Source organism: Varroa jacobsoni, unplaced genomic scaffold (assembly GCF_002532875.2).
Source record: "Varroa jacobsoni isolate VJ856 unplaced genomic scaffold, vjacob_1.0 contig00598, whole genome shotgun sequence".
Taxonomy (NCBI): domain Eukaryota; kingdom Metazoa; phylum Arthropoda; class Arachnida; order Mesostigmata; family Varroidae; genus Varroa; species Varroa jacobsoni.
The window spans coordinates 109,416-137,073 of record NW_019214496.1 but is presented as its reverse complement, the minus strand read 5'-3'; the positions used below and the strand labels follow the sequence as shown (position 1 = coordinate 137,073).

At 46.9% G+C, this 27,658-nt stretch overlaps 1 protein-coding gene across 2 annotated transcripts in view; it reads right to left on the bottom strand.

Annotated features, from left to right (window-relative positions):
- Positions 1-636: 636 nt before the first annotated feature.
- The window catches only part of CtBP (C-terminal binding protein), a 40,242-nt gene continuing 13,220 nt past the window's right edge, over positions 637-27,658 (bottom strand). The window contains exons 2-4 of one of the 2 annotated variants that reach the window (XM_022852161.2): positions 5,485-6,877; positions 2,177-2,308; positions 637-1,332 (exon numbers count right to left, since the gene is read on the bottom strand). In XM_022852161.2, coding sequence (XP_022707896.1) covers positions 908-1,332; positions 2,177-2,308; positions 5,485-6,283 — 1,356 coding nt within the window. In that variant the 5' untranslated portion in view covers positions 6,284-6,877 and the 3' untranslated portion in view covers positions 637-907. The remainder of the gene's footprint in view (positions 1,333-2,176; positions 2,309-5,484; positions 6,878-27,658) is intronic. The other variant, XM_022852162.2, reaches the window with a different exon arrangement.

Genomic DNA, 27,658 nt, shown 5'->3' with positions numbered 1-27,658 from the left:
TATATATATATATGATAATAGGAGCGTGTTGTGGTGATTGTAGATGTTCCTGTTGTGTTTATTTGTTTGTTTTATATGTTTATATATAGGTTTGCTTGGTTCTTCCTTTTCTCTCTCTCCCTTCTCTCACTCGCTCGCTCTCGTTCTTTCTTTCCGTCACTGTTACAATAATGTCACACTATATGCATTCAATGTTCATGTTTATGTTCAATTATGATGTATTTGTTGTTGTTAGAGTTTCGCCGCTCAAGAGTAAAGTGTCATCTAACATCGGCCTCATCATTTTCCTGATGACTTCTCTCTCTTTCCAGAACCGTGGAAAAACATCATGGAATCTGACCATATTTTGAAAGGAACAAATGACAGTGCTTGCTTTCCAGCCAGCCATTTATCCATTCATCCACCCATCCATCCAGTCGCCTACCTCAAACAAATTCAAAATCACCTTCTCTTGTCATGGCGGCCGCGCTTACAAGGGGCGCAATTCTCCACTGCTTCCCTTTGCTCTTTGAATCTATTGTTGTTGTTGTTGTTGTTGTTATTATTATTTATTATTATTATGTTCATTATGTTATGATCTTCTCGAGGAGTTTTCTTTTTTGCTCTGCCTTTTTCTTTTTCACATTTCACATCTCATTTGTATCATTAGTGTCATTATCATCACCATCGATTCCTCTTCATCTTTTTCACTCATTTCAAAACCGCAGTAGTTTTTATCATTTTCTTGTTCATTCTATTTGCTATTTGCGTTTGCTGTTCGGCTTCGGCAATTAATGTTGGCTTATTTCGAGACAACATTAACCTTATTAACTAAGATTTTTTCATCAACTTCGCCGTCACCCTTTTTTCATACCCGTCTTTTCTGCGCTCAGTATTTTCTTTTTTAGCGTCTGCTTGAACATAACTACTACATGCAGTTGTTGGGTGTGGTGCTACCGCCACCAGCGGCAGCTGCCTGGGCCTGGGCTGCCGCAGCCGCAGCGGCCGCCTGCATCAGTAGTAGATTGGGAGCCACTGGTGGAGCAACCTGTGCGGCAGGAACCGCTGGGGGAGTTGCTGGCGACATACCATTGAGACCGGTCGGAGGCTCGAACGTTGGCGGGGGTCCAGACAGCGCTGGTGGAAGTCCAGCGCCAGATCCTCCGGCAGGGCCAAAGTACTCCTTGTTGACGCAGTTTCGCAGCGATTCGGGGATACGGCCAACGATCGCTCGGCGGATTTCCGATGCAGCCATCTCACGTAGTTCGGTGCATGATGCGTCCGAGTACCAGGCGGCGTGTGGCGTGCAAATGAGGTTGGGGGCGTCTTTCAGTGGACCTGCGGGATACGAACCTGTGGGTAAGAGTCAGGGTCGACAACGCAAGCCAAAGCCAGGGGAGTATAGAATAAGGGAAACAAGCATAATAACATTTTGCGTTCGCATGCATGCATAATCCTATCTGTGTTATCGTCGAATTCGTTTCAATTAAGTTTAAAAAAAACGAATAAGACACTTGCATAGCACAATCAAATGGTAATATCAATATAATGCATGTACATATATATATCGAGGACAAATACATTCACTATAATAAAATCAAAAATAGATGAAAGTAAAAAAGGAAATGGCTGAGCGTAATGTCATACGTCTCCAGGAGGACACAGCGTTATGATATACGCTGTTGTCCTTGTTGGGACAGATGGAAAAATAAATCATTACAATTACGGATATTTGTGCCGCTTCCACAACGACGAGAACGTGTGTATGCAGACTCAGTTCATTTTAGTAAATACTAAGTTTTTTAAGACCTGTATATTTATTCATAATGTGGCTTTCCTTTGATGCGTTCCTTATTTCTGCTTAAATTGTTTTCGTCTTTGGACTCTAAGATGAAATTATTAGCGCGCCATTATTAAAAATTTGCAATGACCTCAAAAAATTCGGATGATTGAGGATAGACAGGGGAAAAGTTCTTGTAATGTTGCTTTATTTCAAACAATTAACTATTAGGGTATGAGTAATTCATCACTAGCTGAGCAAAATCTGCAACAAGATTGTAACCGTACGCATTCATATGTATGCTGTCTGGCTCGGGAGCTAAGCATAGAAGCTCATAACAAAAGAATCGATAAGATTATGTAAGTGGTATAATGGAAATATGCTGAAATGTTATGCTGTAGCCGTAAATATGCTGACCTGAAATCGCGTTGAAAGGCTCATTCTCGTGGACGTCGAGGGCGGCGGCTCGAATACGACCATCTTTGAGGGCAGCTGCAAGAGCACTCTCTTCGACCAGACCTCCTCGAGCAGTGTTCACAAGGAAAGCGCCTGTAAACAGAGAGATGTCAAACAAGGTTAGACTAACCTTACTCAGATTTAGCATTATATTATGTAGGCGGAAGGCAGGGTGAGGCATGAATATTACTGGTATTATATTTGAGCATTGCTCATTTTATTTCGGGGGTAGCACGCTTAATCGTATTTTTGATACCGAAATTTTGAGGAAGAGACGCCATATGTAGAGGTGAGCGGCGTGTTCCAGTTCATTTTTTCTAACTAGTATTAATTAAATAATCACTTATGCTGTAAGCACAAACTATTCATAATTAATGAGCGATCCTTCTATAACCCAAGTGGCTTTCTCTCAACGTTCTCGTGTTGCAGAACCAAATTCTTTATTCAAGTCCCGCAACTGTGTCCAATAGTCAGCATACAATACAGTGGACAAAGGCCGCGTCGTCACATGAAGAGCAAGCTCTGCGGCTTAGCGTACAATGCGAGAGAGAGCGAGAGCGAAAAGCGGGTACCGAGCTATATTAGAACATCCGGCAACAGGAGCGACAGGGTGCAAGTTCTTCGCCTGTTCGTCGAGCTCGAGCATGAGCTTAAAATTCTCCTGCGACTTAGTCCCTCGGGCTGCCTCGAAAAGCGTCCACCGTAACCCCACTCCGCATATCCTTGATGCTATCCAGGAGCCAAACTGTTTCCTGCACCCGCTTGCGTGTTCTCTACCCCATCTTCACTCAGCTTCATTCACTGGGCTTCACGTTTTAACCTGATGCAACCTGCATCGAACTAACCCATCCGAGTCGTTCCCTATCGCCCTTTCGTTCGCTTGCACCCTTCCTCTCTCTGTCTCTTTCTGCTTCCCATTCCATTTTTCGGTTTCCTCATCGCCATCTAGTATCACTCGCGTTCCATCTTATCCCCAATCGACAACCACTCTTTTTCTTCAGCAGTTCTTCAGAAAAACAGGAATCCTGATGGGGTTGTCGGAGTGTATACACTGCCTCAGGGAGATGTCGTCCGTTCACCCGTTTCTCCTTGGAGTCAAGAACTGGATCAGTAACGACCGTCCCAAAAAGGAATCTACCCCCGATATAACTAAGAAAGAAAGAAGGCGGTTAGGGGGGTAGTGAGATGAGCGTCAGCGGGAGTTTCATAAAACTGTTGCAGTCGGAAATCGTCTTCTCAGACGAGAAGACTCTTTGGTGGTAACATGCAGAATAGTCTGCCAGCGGGAACATCAGCGACGTCCCGTGGTCGCGTTAACTCACTCCGTTACTCTCAGGCCGGGTCCTGTCCTTACCCTAGCTTCTTTTTCGTAAAGGTTCTGCCAGTATTTCTCCTTCCCTAGCAACCCGCGGCCATTTGGGCCAAGAAAGCCGGTATCTTTTATTTCGCTTTCTGGCTTACGTGCATTGCCCTGACCCACAAGCCGATGGGCTGTAGTATCCTGTAAGCGACTGGCACAGGATAGTAAAAGTAGAGATTTCTCAGGTATGTGGTGTCAGAGTATTGCCCCCTTTCTAGGGCAAGAGCCAGTATAATTTGCATGCAATCAGCACCTTAGATTAAATACAATAGCGAACGCAGAAAACTGGAGCTAAAATTTCATAAATCGGCTACAGCAGTGATAATGAATCGCCGCAATGGCACGAAGAAATCCGGTTTGTTCGCCTATTTTCCTTCTTCGTTCCACTGTCCCATCAAGTCTTCCCCTTGCGAGTTTTCGGCAAACCCCTTGAACTATTTTATGAATAAACAATAAAGCAAACTTAAACTATGTTGTTAGGATACTCGTTTTTGCTAATTATATCAGTTAGGATTAATAATAACAATTTCTGTAATATCTATATGCTGTAGACTGCACCAGTGTATTTTGATAGAGCAGACTCAGAATTAACGTCGACTACGGCTTGCCTTTCCAGAGGCTAGCTTTAGATCTCATTACCACCACAAATGACAGTAAACTGCATAATAAAAAAATATAACAGAACGTTTTTCTTCATCTATTGTGTGAATATCGCATTTATGAGGCTATTATCCGGTAGGCTTTGAAATTCAATAACTTTCGGATTATACCCTAGTATCACCCTAGTACTATTCTAACATTATCCTAGTGTTATCTGTAATAGCCATAGCATTACCCTAATATCAACCAATGATTACCCTAATATTACCCTAATGTTACCTTAATGTCGCTCCTTTTTTATCATTTACCCTAACAAATATCCTAATATTAGTCTTATATATATATATATATATATATATATATATATATATTATAATTAGTTATACATTATATGGGTGGGGGGGGAATAAATGAGGGGGAAGGTAGGGGATTTTTTTAACCTTATGTTACCCTAATACCCCCCCCCCCCCCGATTACCTAATGATTTATTAAATATTATCCTAATATCACCCCAGTGACTACCCTAATATTACCCTAATGACTTCTTTAATGTTTCGCGCCGCTAGCAGATGAAATTAGGCTGGTAAATATTCCAGCCTTCTAGAAACTTGAGTGAAAGCCAGCTGAACTTAGTAAATGAGGCCTGGTTTAATCTTCATCGCCAGCCAAAGAGAGGGCCAAGAAGAAGAAAAGCGTCGTCTCATAGATAAAACTAGTTCAGTAAGTGTTGAATACGTTCAGACGTAAGGTAATTATAGTACTTGCAAGGAACATCAAAGTCATCTGTTAATATGAGGTACTCGCCGAAAATAAAACAATGAGTTTAGTTCGCAGTCTCAAATCCCTCAAAAGACTCATGAACCGTTGGCATGGCAACGTACGCATTATGGTTACTTGATGACAACGTCAAACCTCATTGCCATGCCTTTCATCACTTCCTGGATCAAACAAAGGCATATATAGAACGTATTCAATTTGCTTATTCTCCCAATGTAAGTCTGTCTGATTACGGAGCTTCCTGGGCTCTAAAAAAGGCAGCTGGCGTGCCAGCATACTCCACTATCGATTCATTTCGAGAAGCCATAGGTTGAAAAATTATATGTAGAAACACGAACAATATATGGCTGTCCAAAATCTGCCAGGACGTTGGGACGAATGTGTAGAAAATATACAAGTCATTGACCAAGGGCAAAGGAGACTATCTTTAGTATGTTCTAAATAAAATCATTCTAGACCAACCAGTTCAAAAGTCGTTCAATCTCAAAGTCCGCCATATTTGCTTGTAATAACCTAATTGTTTGTAACCTACCTGGCCTCATCTGCTTAATGGTGTACTCATTGATGAGATGATGGTTGTGCTCGTTCAGGGTACAGTGCAGTGAGACGCAATCACTCTGGAAAAGTAAGTCTTGTAAGGTGTACACCCGTGCGAGGCCTAGGCTCTTTTCCTCGCCGTCTGGTTTGTACGGATCGTAGAAAATCACGTTAAAGCCAAATGCTTTAGCTCGAAGCGCAACAGCGGTACCGACGCGGCCAATACCAACGAGACCAAGCGTATCACCACGAATACGTGCACAGCCTTGCGCCGCCTCGCGAACCTGTTCAGGGCCTTGGAACTTTTTTCCCTCGCGAACCATGTTTGCCAACCAGTACGTGCGGCGGTACAGGTTAAGTATATGACACATTGTTGAGTCGGCTACCTCCTCCACACCATAGCCGGGCACGTTGCACACAGCGATACCTAACTCGCCGGCGGCCTTGTAGTCGACGTTATCGATGCCCGACCCAATACGTACGATGATCTTTAGCGTCTTGAATTTTTCGAGATCCTCCTTCGTCAGTGTGATCGTGTGCCACATGAGTGCACCAACCGCTTCGTTGAGCACTTTCTCGTGGATTTCCTGTGTGCTCTGCGCGTCGCAGAAGGCTACTGTAGCGACATCTTTCAGGATCGGCATCTCGACCGAGCAATCCCGCCCGTCGAGAAGGGCGACAAGTGGACGCGCGTGCATGGCTGGCCCGTTGCTTAGAGGCCGCGGCACAGTGGTGGGCAGCGCGGGCGGCTGGTCTACGCGGGGCCTCTTTAGAGGGTTCTTCTTCTTGTCCATAGAAGCACCACCGGACACCGTCGACGAGGTCACCGACAGCGCCGGGAGTTGCGGTAATTGCGGTAACTGCGCTAGCGGAAGCAGACCTGCTGCGCCCGCTCCCCAGATCGGGAGAGCGCCCGAAACCGGGGGTGAAGCCAGCGGACCGCTTGGCGGTGCCCTCGTTGAGAACGGCGCCCCTCCTACCAACTGAGCGCCAGCCTCCTTCTCCTCTGACCACTGCCTGCGTCGTTGGTCGTGACGATGCTCAAGAACTCACGGCCAGGACGTTACAGCAAAAGCAGCACCTGCTGTACCAGCCACAGACGCACTATGCACAAGCACCGTTATCTTCGTCGCCACCTAGATCAACACTACCAGCGATTTCGGTGTGATCCGTCACTCAAAAGCTGTTCGGTTGCTTGCTTTGTGCTTGATAGCCAGCAACCACCAGTCGAGTTCTCTTTTTAAACAGGGTCGGTTGGCCAACGTTGCCAACCGCTAGGACGGCTGGGAAACAAACGTTCCTCGCTTGTGAGGGGGCGCGGTGCTCAATGTAGACCGCACTCACCTCCACTCCTTCTGCAGACGGCACTCAGGTATCTCCATTACTACCTGCGAGAACGGACACACAAATACGAGCAAACCATTGTAAAAAAGAAACAGTCTGGTAACAATAGTCGCGATTTTTATCATCATGTATTATCACAACATATATATATATATATTTGACTCAAGTTCAAACACTACATATTCGTATATTTCATGAATATATGATGCGTTTGTGTATACGTGAGACCATGTTAATGAATTGTAGTTTTTAATACGTGTTGAGTAGGTCGCGGGATTTTGTACATATCTTTATTTTGCATTGCAACAATCGAACATCTCAGTATTAAAAATGGAAGCCATTTTGTACTTGTATTAAAAAATATTATTCTACATAATATTCACGAACCGATCTCCTACCATCATTTGTCTTCGTTAACAACTATGCAAAATATGATATCGATTTATACTAGGTGCCCCAAAAACATGTATACACTATCGTGTGATATGGTCTTATTCTATTAATTGCTCAATACCTTCCTTCTTTAATTGCCATTTCTCACTGAGTAGCTCAAACTGAAAAAAATTATCTTAGAACCCTATTGGCAGTATAAAAATGTAGTAGGCGGTATCACGGCGAGCTTCAGGCAGACCTGAATCAATCGCATAGAAAATAAGTTTTGACCGGAGAGAACTGTTTAGAACGTTTATAAGCATCGTTCCGAAACACTGAAAACATACGTATTTTATTAACCAAAATATCATAGTTATAACAAAAAACCCCAAAAACTTGTAAGATAATTTACTCCTAAGCTTGATATCAGCAAGCCAAGTAAGTCTCTATCGCATCAAAAACATGTAAATGGAAAGTCTACATTCCGACAACGGCACATGCTATTGATGAAGACGATCCGGAGCGATAAGAATTGCTTGAAACGACGAACGGCATTAAAATTAAATCGTTCAATTAATCGACATAAAAACAATTATGGAACAACTACAAATCCACATGTTAAAGTTACAAGTTGCAAGTGTGGCATCAGTGTGATCAGACTGTTTTTTTCGACGGTACAGCATTTGATGGCAAATTTTGTTGAATTTATTGCAATAATTCGTTTTACGACGTATTCGGAAGAACTTACACAAAATAGCGAGTTTTATTTCCAATAGAACAAAGCATTTGCAGAATATCGTCGTGATGTAAAAGCATATTCCAATAAATACCCTCCAAAGAGATGGGTTGGACGAATAGGTCTCATAGAATACCTTACCCGTTCTTTGGATCTCACGGTAACAGACTTTCCTTCTAACTTTGAAAATGATGGTCTACGCCAGAAAACCAATAGTACTGGACGATTTAACAATCGTCAGCCACAGCTGGATGTTTTTTGAAGTTCGTGAACCAATAGCCCGCTCTTATATCCGACCACAACGAAATAATTTCGAAGACCTATGGTAAAAGAAAGAGTAAAACGTAGACGTTCCCGTAGATTTTCTGCAATCTCCTTATTAAGTATATACAAATAAAAATCTAAGTCAATAATCATTCAAACTTCGTCAAACGTCATTTGGAATACCCTAAACTTTCACCACTATATATTAGATATATTTGCTCTACCGGTACAGTTTTAATCTCTTTTGCCTGCTTAATGATCTTCCGTTTACCCGGTTCCTTTACATGAGTACTCACGTATGCTTTATAGCAATGTAGCAATTGTCACAATATAACTGTCTGACACCTCTCGTTTGTCAAATAACGTGAAGTTTCATAGCCGACCAAACCAAATTCTCCTTCAAGATCTGTCAGTTTTCTCCGTCTCGTTAGCCTCGAACTCCTTCCCTCTGTATAGCTCGATGCAGCAGTGATCATGCTGATGATTACGGCGGGCTCCCATCGTTAGTGGTAGCTGGACCTCCGACACCAGCTTGATTCAGCAACCGTTCGTTGACGTTTCAGCCTGCTGGCTGACAGAAACAAGCACACGTACTTACACACAGAGAAGCGCTGAACGGCCAGAATAGGTGGAGAGGGAGAATTAAAGAAAACCGGCAGGCAAATCCCACCGGAGCGGTTTGTTGTTGTTGTTGCGTAGTTGCCATCAAAGTCGTTTCGTTTGTATCTCTCCTACTTCTTGGTAGCCCATCCCTCTCTCAGTGCTCTGCAAGCTGTAGTGGGAGTGTCGTCTGATTAGCTCGCTGATCTATCCCCACCATCTCCGCACAGGTCCAGTGGCGGCGTCTCACCCCTCTCACAACTACATGCTGCTCTTCCCCATTCGCTACTACAAAGAGGCCGACAGTGCGTATGTATCGAAGATACGTATAGCCATATGGAGGCCAGATAGGACAGACCTCTGCTAACCAGGCTGCAGCCAGAAGCGAGTTGAGTCACTACTGTTGTACACTCGTACCGAGCCTACATGACATCAACTTATTTCAAACGAAGTGGTTCTTTGAGTCCCTGTTATGGCGCCAATGCCGGTTGCAGCTAGCACAGCAACTGAAACACTCACCAGCCAGCATTATATATCTTCGTCCAGACAGGCCATTTCTTTCCAGCATCTCCTAGCAAGCCCTTCCAACTCAGCTGGCCTTTATTCTTATCACTACCTCCCAATTTCCCCGGAGCAAGCTACGAACAACGGTTGGTAAGCGGAAGGGAAGCAAATGCCACTGCAATCACAATAGCCACCGGGTCCTTCGTTCGCTTTTCGCCATAGCCCGTACCTCGATCCATACGCTGAAACCCAAAAGCAGCCCGCTGCCCAACTCGACACAGACCGGAGTACCGGTGTGCATCTACTCTGTACCAGTGACTGCAGCGTCCAGCCAGGCCAACCGCCTCAACCATAGCGGGACTCCGTTCTTCCTCCTTTTCTTCTTCCGCTATAACGTCGCGGTGAGCGATAGCCTTTCGCCCACGATCGTATGAAGCTCCGCTGGCAACACCTATACCCGAACTTCTCTACCTAAGCTCCCTTTGGTCCCACTTCCTAAATCCCACCATTTCCCTGAAAGGAAGCAGCTTCGAGCCTATTTTCCATTCACATACCAATATATCGCCTTTCTTACGCTGCCCGCTTGCTCTCTAGGCTTGTTCCTAGCCGAACATCACAGCTCTTCATTGCTTCCTAGTCACCGGCCTCCCTCTCGTGCCTTGTGCCAATTTACCCTTAACTCCTGCTGTCCTTTTTCTGTTCCCTCTGTGCGATCAGGGAGCGCTCTACCCTGAAGCCTTAAGCTTACGATGACTACATCATCATAGCCACTGTCGCCGCTATTGCTAGCAGTAGCAGCACCAGCGCTGCCGCTCTTAGATCCTACGACTGGATTCGGCTTTCTCGCTTTTTCGTTAGCATCCTGACACTTCCTGTGATCTCTGTGTGTACGCCTGTCTTCCGCATACCCGTGACCGGCCAAAGCAGTACGACTATCGATACTGGAAACGAGTGAAACCCCACCACATCCTGCCGCGGTAGAAGCAGCAGTGAAAGAGAGAATTGAGTGGACCTGTCCCCTTCCCCCAGCTAGCTAGCCACCGTCGCTGCTGTCTGTCGAGGGGTCTAGCCAGTGTCTGCTGGATTTTCGGAGCCATCAGTCCTTGGGCAGTAGCTAGGGGCCAATGCAATGGTATCACCCAACTAGCGAACCTATCATAAGATGAAGACTACGCGTGACAACGAGCAGGGCAGTCAGATCGAGTCGAGCCGACTCGACCGAGAACGCCACTAAATGAGAGGCCGTCTGCAACCATGATGTAAACATAGATAGGCACAAAGACTCGCTTGTGAGTGAATGAGTATTGGCGACGGGGAAAAAGCTCACAAGCCGCAACGACGCCAGCAGTAGCAGTAACAACAACAATGAAAACTGTTTATGCTGCAGTTGGTTGGCTAATGTCGGATGGTGTATCCCTTTCTGTGGTGGTGCCGGCGACAGGAGGGCGATCCATAACAGCACCAGCAATAGCGTCACAGGCTCACAGACGCGCCCGCTCTTTGAACAACAATACACACACAACCGGAACTCGGACTAAGCAGGAGTACCCTTCTCCCCCCTTTTATGGACAGACCAAGGTAAGCATAAAGTCTGTCTTTGGTTCGGGACAGACAAGGGCAACTAACAGTAGAATAACCACAAGATACTTGGCCGAGAATCGGTCGTGGAACGCAAGCCTGTGGGTTAGGCGAGGGTAATCCGGGCAGCAGCGTTCAAAGGCACGTAGCAGCAGCAGTCGATTCTACATGGTGAACTGGGCCTGCGCACCACATAGAAATTACAACATATTCGGCGCTGTGACTGCTGCAGTTGCCACTTCCACGACTAAAGCCCCTCATCGTTTTCTAGCTGTGGACTTTGTTCTTGCTCAGTAGAAAGTAGGTAGATCTGGGTAGACCAGCAGGCCGAAGGAGCAGTTAGAACTGCCATAATAAACACCCCTGCCACTTCTGGCATACTCTAAATGATAACAATGTATGTTTAAGTCTCCGTGCCTGCGTACAGGGGCTCATGAGCTCCGGCGATAGCCGAGTCGCCAGACAGCCCTATCTATGGGCGTCCTCCTGCCCCAGTAGGCTGACAATGACTGTGGAACCAGCTGCAAGCCATTCGGCAGAGTGACATTCAGCCTCGGCCTATTCGAAAAGCTGGACGGGGGATAAGATTTTAGATGGCTCACCCAGTAGAAGCAGCGGGATAACATAGTAAACAGTAGCGTTTGTTAGGTCGAATAGACCTGCACAGTATGGGCCATGTCTTTCGAACAGAGCATACCTTATTACTCCATTGCTATATGGGGAATCGCCACTGTAAAGAAGCATAAATTGTAGTGGTTTAGTTTGCTGCCGCTCAAGCTGTAACACGTTGCGTTAGTTCGCAAAACAAGGGGGTCATCAATGCAGTTGAACATAAATAAAACAGCGCATAATTGATATTACTTCGCATATCATATATTGATTAAAAACGCAACCTTATGGCTAAGTCTCATAGCCTGTGCAAACGACAGATAAGGGCAAAATTTTAGGATTGTTTTACAAGCTGTTTGTTAGCTAGACTTTTAGCCACGGCACGCACAGAAACGACGTTGTTGAGAAGGGTGAGTCTCTCTCACTAAGCAAAAAATCACTAAACACGTTTACGGTGCTCATGTTTCGAAATGGAGTTTTTACGGCGAAAGAGCAGGTTTCACCCGTGTGATCACTTGGGAAAACAGCCATTCACCCGAATTGGCTATTGTCCAGACACTACATTGCATCGATTGTTACATTCGTCGTCGATGCCGTCGCCACGTTCTTCGTTATAAGCCTGATTTTGATCAGCAGATCCTTTTGAACTGGCATTCAGCCAGTACTCAATGCACCAGGCTCTTACATGTATTCCTAGTCTTTCAACAAATTCTTTGGTGATTTGCATAGACTTTGCCCTCGAAGACGAACACAAGGCCGGGACTCTCCGCACGTTTCTTATGTAAGCTGTAGCGCTAGCTATGATGTAAGGAGCTAAGGCACATTTCAGGAGAACAAGTTATGCAAACATGTTTGCACCTGCATTGTGCAATCAGACACATTTTGAATTAATCCTAGCATTATTCACTATATTCCCAGTTGGGTGACTATTAGAGAATAGGAACCTTGTGCCGTTCCACCTCAGTGTCAAGCGAATTTTCAAAAAACCTTGCCCTCTATACCGTAAAAAGTCAAAGTTGGTGACCCTACTGTTTGGTTGCCTACATATGTTCTATGTGTAGATATAAATGTCGAAATGCAAAAACGAATCGGATACAATTACGAGCTCTTTTCGCCAAATGCTATACATAGCTGAGCTCCACTAAACTTTTGGCTGGCCTTCTCCTGTCCACCGACTCACACTCAGAGATCTCTAGCGACCCCTCTACCAGCTTATCTCTCGTTGCTCGTCGTTTCGTACAACTCCTGCGAACTACCAGACACTACCTTCTCTAACTGCTGCACACACTATAGCAATAGCATCTGTCTCCGTTCTACCACGACGACGACGACGACAACTTCAATTCCCGTTATTAGACAGAGAAGGCCTTCGAAAGCTTCCCTAACTAACTTTGAAGGCAGGAAGCAGTAGGTGTTTCCCACTGCAGAAGGCGGCGCTAGTCCGGAAAGGGGGTAGACTGGGCCGGACCGTAAGGAACCAGTGATGGTAGCAGTACCAGCAGTCAGGCGAGCAGGCCAAAACAAGAATGGAAGAAACGGGCGAGGAAACTGCCCTTCCTAGCTTCTACCTCTGGGCTGGTGGTTTGGGGATATCTTATGGGGTAGACCACCACTCTCGCCACAGAAACACGGGACGTAGTACTGAATATGGCTAGGCAGGGGAGCGGGAGGGGAGGAGGAGCAAGGCTACGAGAGAGCGCAAGATTGAGGATAAGGGAAGAGGAGGGACAGTCGACAGATAGACAGAGAGATCAGCGACCAACCGACCCCCATTTTGCTGAGAATCCCTGGCTGATGGGCGTCGGTCTCTCGTACTCCTTCGGGGCTCTACATATACGCACACACAGATGCAAACGCATGCCGGTAAACACACGCAGACATACGGCCCAGCTGACAAACCGATATACAGACAGAGACAGACTTTGAAGCAACCGATTCGCTGTTCTAACTCCACCCTTCTTCCCTGCGCCATCCACCCGGCAACATCCGTTCGTCACTCGCCACCCGCTAGTATATGCAGTCCTCACTTTGCGTCCTCTCTCTGTAACTCCGTTGTGGCAACGGCGACCTCGGCTTTGATTTGGCTTCGGCGGTAGTGGGACCGTCGACCATCAGCAGTAGCAGCCATAGCGAGGAGTGTGGCAGGCACGCATCGGGGACGATGAGCAGACAGGAACCGGGGTAGAAAACACATTGCAGAGACTCCTCTTATCGGTCGGGAGCCCTACTACCACCAGAGGGGCTGCAGCCGCTCCCGCAGCTGCTTCTTCCGCTGGTGAGGCCAGTCAGGGGGCTGGAACCGAGCAAAGGCAGCTAGAGGCAGAGGCCATTGCGGAGCAGAGCAGACCCATTTCAAGCAGCGTCGAACAGAGGAACGCGGTGATAATGCCTGCTACGTTCCTCCTGCCACTATATCCCTGTTCGGGTCCTTCCCTAAACCCCTTGCTGGTTACTCTTGCTTGCCTGCAACCAGACAAGCGAGCGAACGAGCGCTTGGCTAAACCTGCAGTCGACTCTGCTATAGCTGACTTCAACCCCACAATCAGACCTAGAGGGCCGCACTTCGGGCGAGAGCAGCAGCAGCAACATCAGCCTGAAACAGATCACACATAGCTCGTTCTCCTCTGTCAGCTCTTTCTTGCCGTCGAACAGATTCGTTGTTGTTATTGCCGTCTTCGTCCTTCCAAGCCACTCCTGCATTGCTTGCTTAGACTTTACTTTGGCTCGGCTAGCTGTCTCGTGCCCTGCTCCTTGGCCCCGGGACTTCTTTCCCCTATTCCTTGTCTCTTCTACAGTACCACTTCCTTTCTTGGCCCATTCCCAGACAGCTCTCAAGCCCCCTCTTTCGGTTGCCAATTCATCGTCGTGTGTATGCTGCTAGTGCTGCCGGCACCATCGCCTGCCGGAGGTCTCGCTCCATCTCCTTAGCTCGCACCATCCAAGGGGGCTGGCTGGCAATCGGACAACCTAGGGAACCGGCTAGCGATCCGGTCCTGTAAGAAACCAGTAGTTCTCCACACCCTCGGTACTCAGAAGACCGTCAGACTTTCTACATACTAGCATCGCTACCACCATTGCCGTCTTTGATGCCCAGCGACCACCACCCATCGCTTTTCGTGCAGGGGTAACAGTAGCTCACAACTGGGCCCGATCTCCATACCAAGTATCTATGCTGTTGGCGGCCAGCAAACGGCAAAAGGCCCAAGTGAACGCTAACATCAACAACGATGACAACGACAACGAAGTGCAAGCCAACCAGTGAGCGAGTTACTGAGCGGCCAAGCAGCCCGCTGAACGAACGACTTTTCCTTCGTTCGTTTTACTTCCATCCTGATCTTTTCTGCTGCTACTAGAGCTCTTTCCTGCTCCGTCCGTCTAATCCGATCCTTCTTTCAGCTGACCACCACTGCTCGGAGGGGTTCAATTGCCGAAGACAGCAGCAGACAGGACTGTCTCGTTTTCATCAAAGGGATGGGGTGATAGGCGGACAAGCGGGAAGCAACTCTTGCCCCTTGAACCGACGATGAGACGATGGCAACACAACTTTAGCCTAGCCAAACGCCTGTTCTTCCGTCTACTCTCCTTTTTTTGGGAATTACCCGAGTGTCTGCTATTACTCCGACGGCTACTGCTTGTGTCGTTACTCCTACTGCCAAAATTGTAAGCCACAGCTGCAAGGGGTGTGCGCAGCAAGACGCCTCTAGTAACATATTATTACTCCTGTACAGAGCTAACATCAGAAGCAGCAGGTGAAAGGGCGGTAAAACAAAGGATCGAAAATTTTTGCAGATTTTATTACCCCCGATTAAATGAAGACGGATTCTAGTTGTTCCTCTCACAACAGACTAACTCTAACTGGCAACACATCTGGCCAAATCCTAATCTTGTTGTTGTTATCTGCTTAGGTAAACGTTAGATTTATTTTCTCCATATTTTTTCCATATAAGGACGTGTTTATATAGTGTCTAGCCTGGCATAAATCACAGCTTTCTTTTCGAGGACATCCAGTCTTCTTAATTCCTGCGTACTGTTCCGTCCATCATAGCCATCAGTTTTCGTCAGCATACTTCCTCGTGCCCCGTTTTGATACCTTTTTGTTTCTCCCCAGCCGAGCCCTAAAGGCCGGTCTCTTCTTCCCTACTGTATGGCACGAGTATTAGTGAGAACTACAACCACCTGCGGATCACTTTCCAAGCCCAAAAAAGAGATTACCGTTCTATGGCACTGCAGAGCGCCGATAGCATTCGCGCTAGCAGCCGAATGTCGTCACAAGATAGACGCAACTGACAGCACGGTAAAATCACATGAAACAGATCTCGACCGAAGCTGCCGTAAGAAAGGGAAAAGAACTTGTCGAAACAAGAAAGATGCTTCCAATACACAAACTCCCAAGAAAGTTTTCTCTATCAGGCCAGAAGTAGATGGCAACCAACATGGTGGCATTCGTACAGGGGTCGCACGCCGATACGACTAGGCCCTCCTACAGACGGCGCCGTAGTAGCACGCGAAAAGGAACGCTACCGCCAAAAAAGACAAACGAAGCACGAAACGAAGAGAAACAAACCAAGGCGGAAACCTACTAACTGCCGTTACCACTGTCACTCATGAGTTTTAGAAGTCCTGGCGTTGAAGTCCGATAGAAAAAAAAAAAGGCTCAGCGTGCGTGAAAAGGAACTAACACCAAATCAAGCAGAGCTTACAAAAGTGCAAAGCTTTTTTCGGATTCTTTCTGTTTCACTACCGCCTTCCGTTATGGGGAGCGGGAAGCGAGGATAAGAGCGGAAGCCATGGAACTTAAAGAACCAACAGCGACGTAAAGTGGAAAATCGGCGCAAGCAGACTGTCACGAAGAATAGCAATAGGAGACAGTTAGTTGCACACCAGTTGACGCTGCCTGGCAATAATACCGCGTTTGGTCCTAGAAATATTTCTATACAAGCTTTGCCTGTCTGCGAGACAACAGACAGTTAGCTGTTTGCCTATCTTGGGTTGTTACTACTTATTACGTAGTTTCACACACATTTCCGTCGTTAGTTACCCGTTATATAGAGCAATGTAAGTACATAAAATACGTAGGTTAGAAAGCGGCAGTTATGGCAAGGAATAACGCGGGCCGCGGATGACAAATATCTCGCTGGCTTGCTACTATACCATTAGAGAACGCGCTCTGTTCAACAAGATATCTTCCGAGTCACTCTTTCGATTTCTTGGCTCCAGTTACTTTAAAGAAGTTCCACGAAAAATACGTTTGCGCCGTTGTACGAAAACGGATATCCAACAAACCTAGTTCACTGGCATAAAAGAACGAGTCCTAATTGGCTCAGAGTCTGTCTGTATCAGGCTCTGTGCTCTGCTCTTTACTTTTCGTTACCACAACTACTAGTACTATCATGTTTAAGGTGCTATTATAGTCTGCAGAACACAACATCGCTAACATTAGCGGTAATGTTAGCAATAGCGAAAGCAGCATGACAGACAACAGCAGTACGCCATGAGCGACCATCATCTAATATATAACTCCCTTCTCTTTATTACTCCCGAGTCAGCTTCCATTGTAACTCTATTGCCCCGAAGCAGTTCTTCTATGCGAGTCCCGTCCAACGCGAACTCATACTTCTGCCGCCGCAGCTACCACCGCCTCCATCGTCGACTGTGACTATGGCGCGGTCTTTGACCGGCTCGATGCTACTTCTGCTGCTGCTGCTCGTGCTTTCCGCAGTGACGGTGCGAGGCTGCCATCACGCTGATTGCCGAAAAGCCAGCTACCATCGTACCACTCCCAACCTCGCGCATCCCTCCTCCCCGCCACGTTACCTCTCATGGAGTCGTGGCTAGCGGAAGCCAGCCATTTCTTATGTGCCAGTGTCGTGTAGTGAGAAAACCGGCTATTTCTTATGCGCCAGTGTCGTGTAGTGAGGATGTTGGCTCTATTTCTGCGTGCTTCGCTCTCCCTCACAGTTCTTTGTGGATGCGGAAGAAAAACGCCTGTGTTGGTTACCGTCAATGTACCAAACAAACACTGCTGGCGTGTCTCGCTTCGCCTGGCCACGGCCATACAACGACACACATAAATACGAACGAGCGCCCGTATACGTAGCACGTACGACCGGCCACTGCGAATAGGTCCGGCCTCTGCCAAATATAAGCAGAGCGTCAAGCGGCCGCGCACTCAGCCACGCACTCGCCCATCTGCCTCCCTCCTTCCCTTTCCCCGAACAAAACCCGCTTACAACTTTCATCGTATATTGTGACAGTGTTGTGCGCTTCTATGGGCTGAATGTCTGCATGTGACTCGGCATGTCTGGTCTGGGTCTGTGTGTGATGGACACGATGTTGCTGCTGCTGCTGCTATTGTTTCAGCTGCAGCTGCTGCCGATGAAAGCACATGCAGGAGACCTTGCTAACGGAGATCCTCGAGGCTGTGCGACGTCCGTTTATCCAACAGGGGTGAAGGCGGCAAAGTAACAGCGAGAGGAAGAAATAGCATGTATAGGTCGATACTCATTCTGTGGGAAATACAACGAGCGAACGAAGAAACGAGCGAAACTTCGAGAAGTGCATTTGCTTTTAGTGTCTTCCTTTCCTGTTACTCTTCAGCACTTATACTCCCATCGGCAACTACAGACTGGTTCCACAATAGTGGCATCCATGCAGTTGGGGCAGAAAGAGAGACCCTTTCTTGCAGCTAGCACAAGCCAGCCCTCTTCGAGCTCCGAGTTCAAAGCGGTATCGCGCCACGAACCCTTGCTTGTGGGTCGCTGTCTTTTCTTTCTTTTTCTTATTTTTCTCTTTCTACTTTCGCTTGCCTCAAGTCTTTGCTGCTCCTAGCTGGTGCTTTTATTGCGTCTTCTCTTTGCGCCATCCGACCCCCTCCTTCCATCTTTCCACTGCCGCCGACTTGTATCTCCGCCCTCATGAACGAACGTCGCTGGCATCTCATCGTCCGGTTGTTGTTGTTGTTATCACCGCCATCGTCGTCGTCGTCGTCGCAGCTTCAACCGTTGCAGATGGTCATGGTGGCGTTGTTGTTATTGTTACTGCTCTAGTCGGGCCCCTGTCCTTTCACTCTGACACCCCCCTATCTTTGTCTTTCTGTTGCAATTCTCAAATGCCTGCGCGGACTACCGCTGTGCCACTCGACTAGGCTGCTTCTGCTGCTGGTGGTCCTTATGGCCTGGTATGGCTCGGCTTCAGTCCTTTGCCCTTCGCTTTGCTTCCTAAGCGCTTCTGATATCCTGCCTGAGGCCGTTCAGCTAGCGCGACCCCTTCCGGCGACTGCTTTCAGGGCAGCCTAGCGGTGATCCCGCCGTCACTTTCGCTGACTACAGGCCAGATCGTTGCTAGTACCACTCCGCAAGCCATCACCGCGACGAGAAGCATTTTCCGTTTGCGCCAAGGTGCAGTGGGCGCCACCCTATGCAGATATCGCAGCGAACAGAAGGACAAGCAAACAACCAAGCGGACTTTCTCAAGTGGAACCTCTTCTCCCTTTTCGGAGACGCGCATAGGAACGACTGTCTGCTACCGTTTGTAAGGAAGGAATAGCAGTGGGCGAAGCGGCAGGTCATATGTGAACGGAGCACCGAGTGAAAGGTGAAAGAAACACCCGTACAGAAGAAGTGCGAGATAGAGATAAAGAGAGAACACGTGTGGGCTGGGAGTACAGGAAAATGCCACACGACTGAGCCCAAGCTTTGGTTTTGCTGCGGCACAAAGTCCCTCGACAGCGCAGAAGCAGCGCAAAATGCCCCTTCTCCCGAACTCAAATGCTCCTGCTTGCTCAAACTCGCACATGCAAACCCGCAGAGACCCACCTCTCCGAACGTTGAGAACAACACCGGGACTCTCTCACCTCTTCTACTCTTGGGCAACGAAGTGTTTCTAATGGCAAAGCGTAGAAAACGTCGTTGACTGCAGACTACGGTCGGGCTCCGGTCACTGACAATGTTACCCCCAATATAGGACGGCGGTAACCAGCATTGTTGGCAGTAAAAGCTATGTAATCAACAGTAACAGCTTCTGAATGAAACTGAAAAATCGTTCTACAGAGAAAATACGACGTTATACGTATGGCGTACTATTGTGAAAAGCCCACGCCGAACCCACATCGCGGTTAATAGCAACCGTCCTTTTTCTGAAAAATTGATACACATTTCTAGAAGAAAAAACCCAGCTGTAATCGCTGAGTAATATGTTAAAAATATATACTGAGGAAATTTCTCGGAAGTGTCAGTCATTCTACTCTTTGCGATTATTCGCGAACACACTCTATGAACTTTTCGTGATTTACACGACTGTGAAGTCGCCGCCACTTAATAATAATTCTAATCATCCAAGACAATCCTTACTTCTAGGCGTTTATTACTATCCCTTAGACTAGAGTGTGATCCGTACGTAAAACTTAATCCCTGCATAATGCTGTACCAGCGATTGTATAGGTGATCTATTTTATTACCTACACCTTCCCAGTAAGCTTACGAGGCGCCCGTGAGCGCCAATAATTTCTATAGCGCCAATCGGGTGTATACCGAAGTATTTTTATATGTCAACTGGCTTCTTGCCGCCACCAGCAACGACACTAAGGCATTGTTATCATATTTTTTTTTCTTCTGTTACATCTGCTTGCTAGACCGCCATTAGCAAAAAAACATTCAAACATGAACGGGACTTCGTATTCAGCCTGGTAAAATCCGTGTAATATTTATCTTTGGCCAATGTCTGTCTCTTAGCGTGGTGCCGTTTGCTGCTAACAAATACTGCATCCAATAGACGTTGTGACATTGTCGTCTTCTCCATATTTACTTTGCTATTGCGGATTGTCCTCAAACGCTGAAGGCCAATACACCAAAGGCGGTTCTACTGCAGGCTTCCTTTCTGCGATTTCTTGTTTTCGTTGCGTGTGTAGTATTTGGTACGGCTATGTCGTCACAAACATTCACATAGATCTACACACAGTATAGGTTTGTTTTCCATTGATCTCTTCAACATCTTCCCTCGCCAGCTACGAACGTGGCTTCGTTCACTTGGTCCTTATTTCGTATTTCAGTTCCGCGCTTCGTACCCCTCAGTTCGTTCCCGCTGAAGCCTTGCTCGCCTGGTGTCTCTCCTCTAGGAGGAGTTTCCCCATAAAGTAAGGTAAAAAGCCTTCGTCGTCGTCATCGTCGCATCGCTGCTGCCACTACTACTGGATGTGTTTCACATCCTTTCGTTCACGCCATTCCAGCATCAGCCAGCCCATTTGGATGCAGCACTTGATCAGGGACAGCATCGTTTTGTTGTATTCTGTTGTCTTATGAGCGGAAGCCACAGAAACGTCATTATTACTGGAAAGAATGCCCACCGTCTCATCCTACTCGCCACTTGTTGTGATTATCGTCGCACTGGCAACGGAACGAACTGCGATGGGGCAGTAAGCTCAGGTGGATGAGCTACTGGACGAACCAAAGTTGTTGCTTCTCAACACCTTCAGACTAGTCCTTTCTTATTTGTCGTTTGTAGTCCGTAACTTTCGTTCGTTCCTGGGTCCGTCACGATGCCACGAGCGCAGACACTCGGACCGAGTTTAATCCGGCGGAAAACCAAAAACAAAGAGCTTGTCATTCCGATGTCTGTCTATCTGTGCCCCGCTCACGCTGTTCTGCTATTTTAGAATAGCGCTGTTTTGCCGGTTCAGCATCTGTTGCTGTTTCGCTAACTTCACTGGCTTTCGTTCCTCTTCGTTGTCGTCGTCCTCGTCGTCAGGAGCGCTCTTCTTTCGTATTCTTTTTCTGCATCTTCCTCTTCTCTGAAGTCGCCGTCGTTGTCATCACCATCATCATTACCACCATCCTCACTCACACGAACATCAGCATGATCGCTATGGTCACCGGGAACGGCACCAAAGCCATCCTCTGCCCAAACGTCTCGCCTCTTTCGCATCATCAGCACTATCATCGTTTTCTTTTGAGCTTCTGTTTCTCTTGTCGTTGTTATTGTTGTTTCCTGTTGATCGCAGCATCGCGTCTCAATCCGACTTTGTGCCTGCTGCAGCCGCTGTTCGCACTAACTACTTCGCCTCTCTTCTATGGACGCTGCCACTGCTTGCCGCCGATGTCGATGTTGTTGCAGCGATGTCGTTTACTCGTTCCGAGTTCAGTTGGTTTTGACGTCGGCCCCGACTTAAAGCGTTGCCAACAGCCTGCCAGCTATTGAGCGACAGCAACGATAGTAGCGGCGTCAGAAGCGTCAGCAGCGGCTACTCCACCATATACCAGTTAAACTGGTCGCACTTTACCAACATCGTCGTGTTCAGTTTTTCTCTCTTCATCTTTGTCCGTATCCCTCCCCCCAAACGTCGCCGTTCGCTGTTGAGCCGTATCGAACGACATGACTGGTGACGGCGGCAGCAGCAGCCGACTTGATCTAGGAACATTCCAGTGCACCGGATAGAGAGGGTAGAAAGAAGAGCATCGTCAGCCGCCGGCGTCAGTGCGACGGCCGACATCACCGGTAACAGCCATGACAATGATGCAGTCGTCCCAAAAAAGCACGTCATATCATCCCCTTTATCACTATGAACAACAACACCAGTAACAGCGACAAGAGGAACCACTGAACGAAAGCTGTAGCAAGCGCTGCTGTCGCCGCCGCCGCCGCCGTCGTCATCGTTGCCACTATGACACCGACAGAAGGGAGTCGTCTACCCGTTGCCTATCGTCCTTTCTCCTCTTCCTCCTGATTTTCTGTAGTAACTTGGGGGTGGGGCGGAGGGTGGTGGGTGGAAGAAGCAGCAGGGGGTGGCGGAGGCAAGGGCCGATGGTGCGCCGGCGTCGCAAGCGCTACCGGCCAGCATCACCTCGACCGACTATATCGTCAACACCCGGCGTAACATCAACAGCGGCAGCAATAAAAGCATAAGCGACGATGCAGCGAGGACAACAAAGGAACGGATGGAGGTTGACAGCGTGTGAGCGAGACAGCGAGAGCCGGCAAACGAACAAACGACAGAAAGTCAACGAGACCGGCAGAGAGGCGGGCTGTACGTAACTCACGTAACTACAACAGTGTCGGCCAATACCAACAGTCGTGAAGGGTTGAAAATGAGGAAAAAGGTGCTCGGTCTGCCGATCAATCTCCAGTTGATAAGAGGAACGGAAACAGAAGCTCATGAGCCGGCGTCACTGACGAGAAAGAATACGCTTAACACAACGACAACTATAACAATATGAACTTGATCTCCGTTTTCTTTATCGCTGTCGTCGCCGCCGCAGTGTCCCTATGTTTTCTATTTCGCCCCGACCTATTTTTTAACTTCTTCCTCTTAGACGACAACAACAACTGCAGCTTTGTTGACGAGAACATTAGTTGGCCTGGACGTCAGGCCGACGGTGCATAGGCCGGCCCACCGCCATCGTCGTAGGAGCTGACATTTTGATTGTTCAGAGCGATGACAGCGTGACCGTGTCTGCTACAGACGTACACCGTGTCTTTATGAGACTGGTTTTGTCTGCTTATATATGCTGCTGCTGCTCCTTGTACGTTGCGCTGGCGATCCCGCCAGACACTCTGGCTGATCTCTCTGGTATCGGGAAATCGGGGGACCGAGAGGGCAGCCAGGACGAGCACGACTACGTCGTTGTTTGGCTAACTCGGAGGCAGTGCTGGCCGCGATCCTCGCACCTGCTCCAGCTGCTTCTGCTATGGCTTCTACCGCTTCCGCCGCCGCCACCGCTGGTGCTGCTGAAACCCGTCACGCTATCAGCGCTATTTATACTTATGCTTTTGCTTCTGGAGTCGTCGATGGCGTCTGGCCGTTCTATGCGCTGAAGATGACGCTGGCGCTATTTTTATTGTTGTTCGTGTTGTTGTCAATAGCGTCGTATCATTGTTGTCGCGATGGTCATCTCAGTCGTTGATACCGCCACGATCCCCACCATCAACGGCCACGGAAATGGCAGTAACAATATTGTTGTGGCTGCCCACTTGCTGTTACTACGTGTGTGCTTCGGCAACATAGCGACGTCGTCCATCATCAGCGCTCGGTGGTTCGTTCGTCCGTCCCTCTTCGTCTGTCCGTTGAGAAACGTTCGCTGTCGCCTCTGTCTGGGTTGACCTCTTGCTCGCAGACAGAATTGTATTCACTACCTATTGCTGCTGACAGTTGGCGAGACAAAATCAAGTGAACGGACAAAATGGGCAAACCTCGAAAAAGCCAACTATTACGAAGACCTGTACGCTTGCCAGTTGTTTCTGACGTTGCCGCGCCCCCCGCTGCTATTGCCACCACTGCCATTGTTATTGGCCATCGCGATGCCAAACTTGATTTTTGAACTGGTCGCAGCCTGCCATTGAATTAACAGTGTATTAGACGATATCATCTTCACAGACGCCGCCGCTGTGGCTATTGTCGTCCGCTATGCTGATTTCGCCGGTGACATAACGGCAGCTGTGCGTGTGCAATAGTCAAAACTAGAGGGGGTTCTGGTGTTCCACAAAGCTAGAACGATATAGAGAAGGTTGTTACACACATATATATGCGTGTAACAATGCACAATATATATATATATATACATAAACGCGGCATCCTCTAGATGACCCTGGGGCAACATGGGCAACGACATCGATATGTTTCTATGTCAGGTTATCCGCCCCATGGGTTTACTGCAATGAGACATTTGCTTAAAACCCGCCGATGATCTTGAAACACACCGAAGTTCCCTATCTTCCCTCCGCGCCGCTTTCGTGATCATCAAGTGGATGGATTTGTTGTCGGTCACTTGCACCCGTACTTCGGTGCAGTTAGCTGTTTCTGCCACCAGATGTTTTTTTACGTTGTTATAATGGTCGTTGTTGTTGTAGTTGGTATTTCTCTTGTAGCGGCTAAATTTGCTCCCGGGCGTTGATCGTAGTAGCGTTTGTTCTGCTCGACAATGGACCAACTAAAACTGCGCAGTCGAACAGCCGCAACGTCTGTAGTCCTTGTTACGTAACGTTTCGGTTTTCCGAAAGTGCCAATTATGCACCAGACAGTATCAATTGATCAAAACACAACGAACCGGCGACGCATCAAAAACTAGTGCACAGAACCCATTGAGACCGTAGGCTGTAGGACGTATTAGGGTGGAGTCGACATGTGTACTGTTGCAATGCACGCACAAGTATCAACAGATGACATATGAGTAATTGCAACAAGAACTAAAATTAACTAGAGGGCTTTTTTCATATATACCTTCAATATAAAAGATTACCCCGTACAAAGCACATGTACCAGCCCAGAGTCGTGCTGAAGTCATGATAGACTACTAGCATCAACTTCGGGTTTGGCTTTCTTGACTAGAACATACAGCTTTACAACATACTTTTAATTTATCTTACGACATCTCTATCCATCACTATTTCAGATATGAGGAAACTATAGAAAATTCCCGTAAAGACGGGCGTTGCGGACTGGCTAAATCTCAGTCACAAGACGGATATTTGGTTATGTCTCCACAAAGTAGTCGAATCAAGTAAACGCTTGGAGAAAACGATCATAAAGGCATCACCCGCTAATGGCTACATTTCAATCGATCCACGCGATCCCATCAGATTAACAACCAGCCCCCCGCCCTCCCATCACCCCATTCCTCTTCGCTTACAATGCAACGCGTTGCGGAGGGTAAGATAGGCACGACAACGATTGCCGCGATCAAAGCTATTACCACGACATTTACTAGTATTTTAAATAACGATGAGAGATTTTAATATTTGACTTTGCATTGATTAGAGACGTGGCAAAATATTCGTATTATATTTAGTGGGAAGCGATTGATCACTCATGATGTCAAGAACACATCACCCGTTCCGAGACAGCAGATAGCCTCACTCATATTCGATTATCAAAAATTCTCTACTTATAACGTATACTCAGTTTCCCACAAAAAACATAGTAGAGAAAAATAGAGCGACAGGGATATGTTTACAGTGCATATCTAGAGGACGTATTAATAAGTTGACATCGCTTTCACGGTATGTCAAGGGTAAATATTGTTCAAGAACTTCCCTGCCTAAACTATTAATAGAAATTTCTTAGCGACTACGTTGAGATCTATGAAAAACGCGTATCTGATGATATTCTTTTGTGCCCATGTTTAATTTACTAGACAAATCAAAAGGTCACTTAAAAAATTAATTTTTGTTTATGCGCGCTTAGGTAGTAATGGGTTCGGCACAGCATATTTAACTTTTCCGTTTTTTGACCATTTTTGCTTTTCATTGCACCACCTCCATCAACATCAGACATAACGTTGGCCTACTCGTAACTCTGTAATCGCTAGATAAAACTTTCAATTAACAACAAAAGCAGCAGTAGCAGCAAAATCGACCGTATCCGAGGCCTTTTTACCGTTGTCAATTCCATTACCGACGTAGTGGTAACACATTTTAGGGACAGCATTGTGTTGTACTTCAAAAGAAACGCCGGAAGCTTAAGATAACAAGAACGTCATATTGTTGCGCTCGCAAATCATTCGTAAGTGGTCAGTTCGATTCTGCAAGCTTTCACCTCTAGTTTCGTCGGATGCCAAGCGGGAAGCCGGCGATTTTAGCTGTTGTAAGCTACATCAATCAATGTGTTTTTCATGGTGGACGAACCCTCGAAGGAGGTGCCGGCTCAATAGAGTAATATTATTGCTTTGATCATCATAGCGTATGATGGCGGTCGAAGCATCTTCACAGCAGATGTCGGTGGCAGAAACACAACAATCTTCGGCTAACACGTTAGAAAAATATTTGTAACATCAAATCTTATTGGGCTTAACTTATCACTAGGACTGCCTCCCGTTACGCACATTTGTGCGACATATGTTGCGGTATCATCTCTAATATATATCTTTCAACGTGGATGATCTATGATGAGAGGCTGGAGCTTTTACAAAAGAAGTTACATACACAAATATCAAGTGTGCCTTTCTACCCAACTGATTCGAAAGAATTTCTAGGGGAACGACTAAATAAAAAAAGGGAAACTAATGGATCAATTTTTGCGGAAATCAAAATTAATTATGTGCGCATGTCTTGTGGTGTAAGTTTGTTGAAAGACGAATAAATTGAGGTAGATGTCATGTGGCCACGAAGAAAGTAAGTTGAATTACTTGACAACTCTCAAAAAGTCAACAGTCGTTTATTTCGAAGATGACAAAATCCTCACTACTGGTAGCACGAGATTATTGCTGTGACCTGAAAAATTCGAAACAGCAGAGATTATCACGTAAATAACAAACTTTAGAGCTTTTCGAAACGGGAACTTAATCAATTTAATTGCCACTTGGAAGAGAGTCGATCTCCTCCTGACAAAGTGCTATTAAACACAAACTCGGAGCTCATAGTCTATATACATATTAACGACATTTACAAGCTATCTGTAACAGGTTTCGCCTGTGAACTGCTGATAGTACAGTTTTGCAAACTGCTACGAGTCTGTTTTGCTTGAAATAAAACTATCATACTTAAACTAATTGACTGGGGAGGATTGCTTCGTCGATATGCTAGTAATTTCTTGGAGCTACACAAATCTACTAAATAGAAAAACTACACATTACAGAGCTTCGTAGGTATAATCCAAGAAGCACCGCAAATTTTACGACAGTATAGGCTTAGGGCACAGGGAAGCCCCAAGAAAGCTTATGACCTAATCGGTGGAGGTTTACCTTCACAAGCGATTACAAAACGATGATCTTGCCTGCACTCAGTCAAACGGTGTCGCAAGTGCTTTGGTGGAGGTAGGCAAAAGGGTCAGAGGCGAAGTAAAGACTCACCATCAAAAAACCCTCCAAATTTAAAAACTGAGCTCTGTTTTTGAGTTGGATATTGCACGGCGACAAGTCATCGCCCTACTGTTGTCGCTGTTGCGTGCCTTAGTATTATAGAGTCTCATGCGGTGCGTTTTGCTGCCGCCGCCGCCGCCGCTGCTGCGTCGTGATTGATGTCGGGCGGCATCTTTGAACTTGTACTTTTGTTAATCCGCTATGCAGCTCAACTCGGTGGTCGCTCATAATCATCTGTTTAGTGGACTCAACCTGGTACACGCTATACAACAAACACGTAGCAGCGTTAATTATGTATGTGCACCAAAACGGCGTGGTAATAAAAGTAGGAGCCGGTACTTCAAGAACTAAGGAGTGTCGCAGGAGAAATACCGCTATGA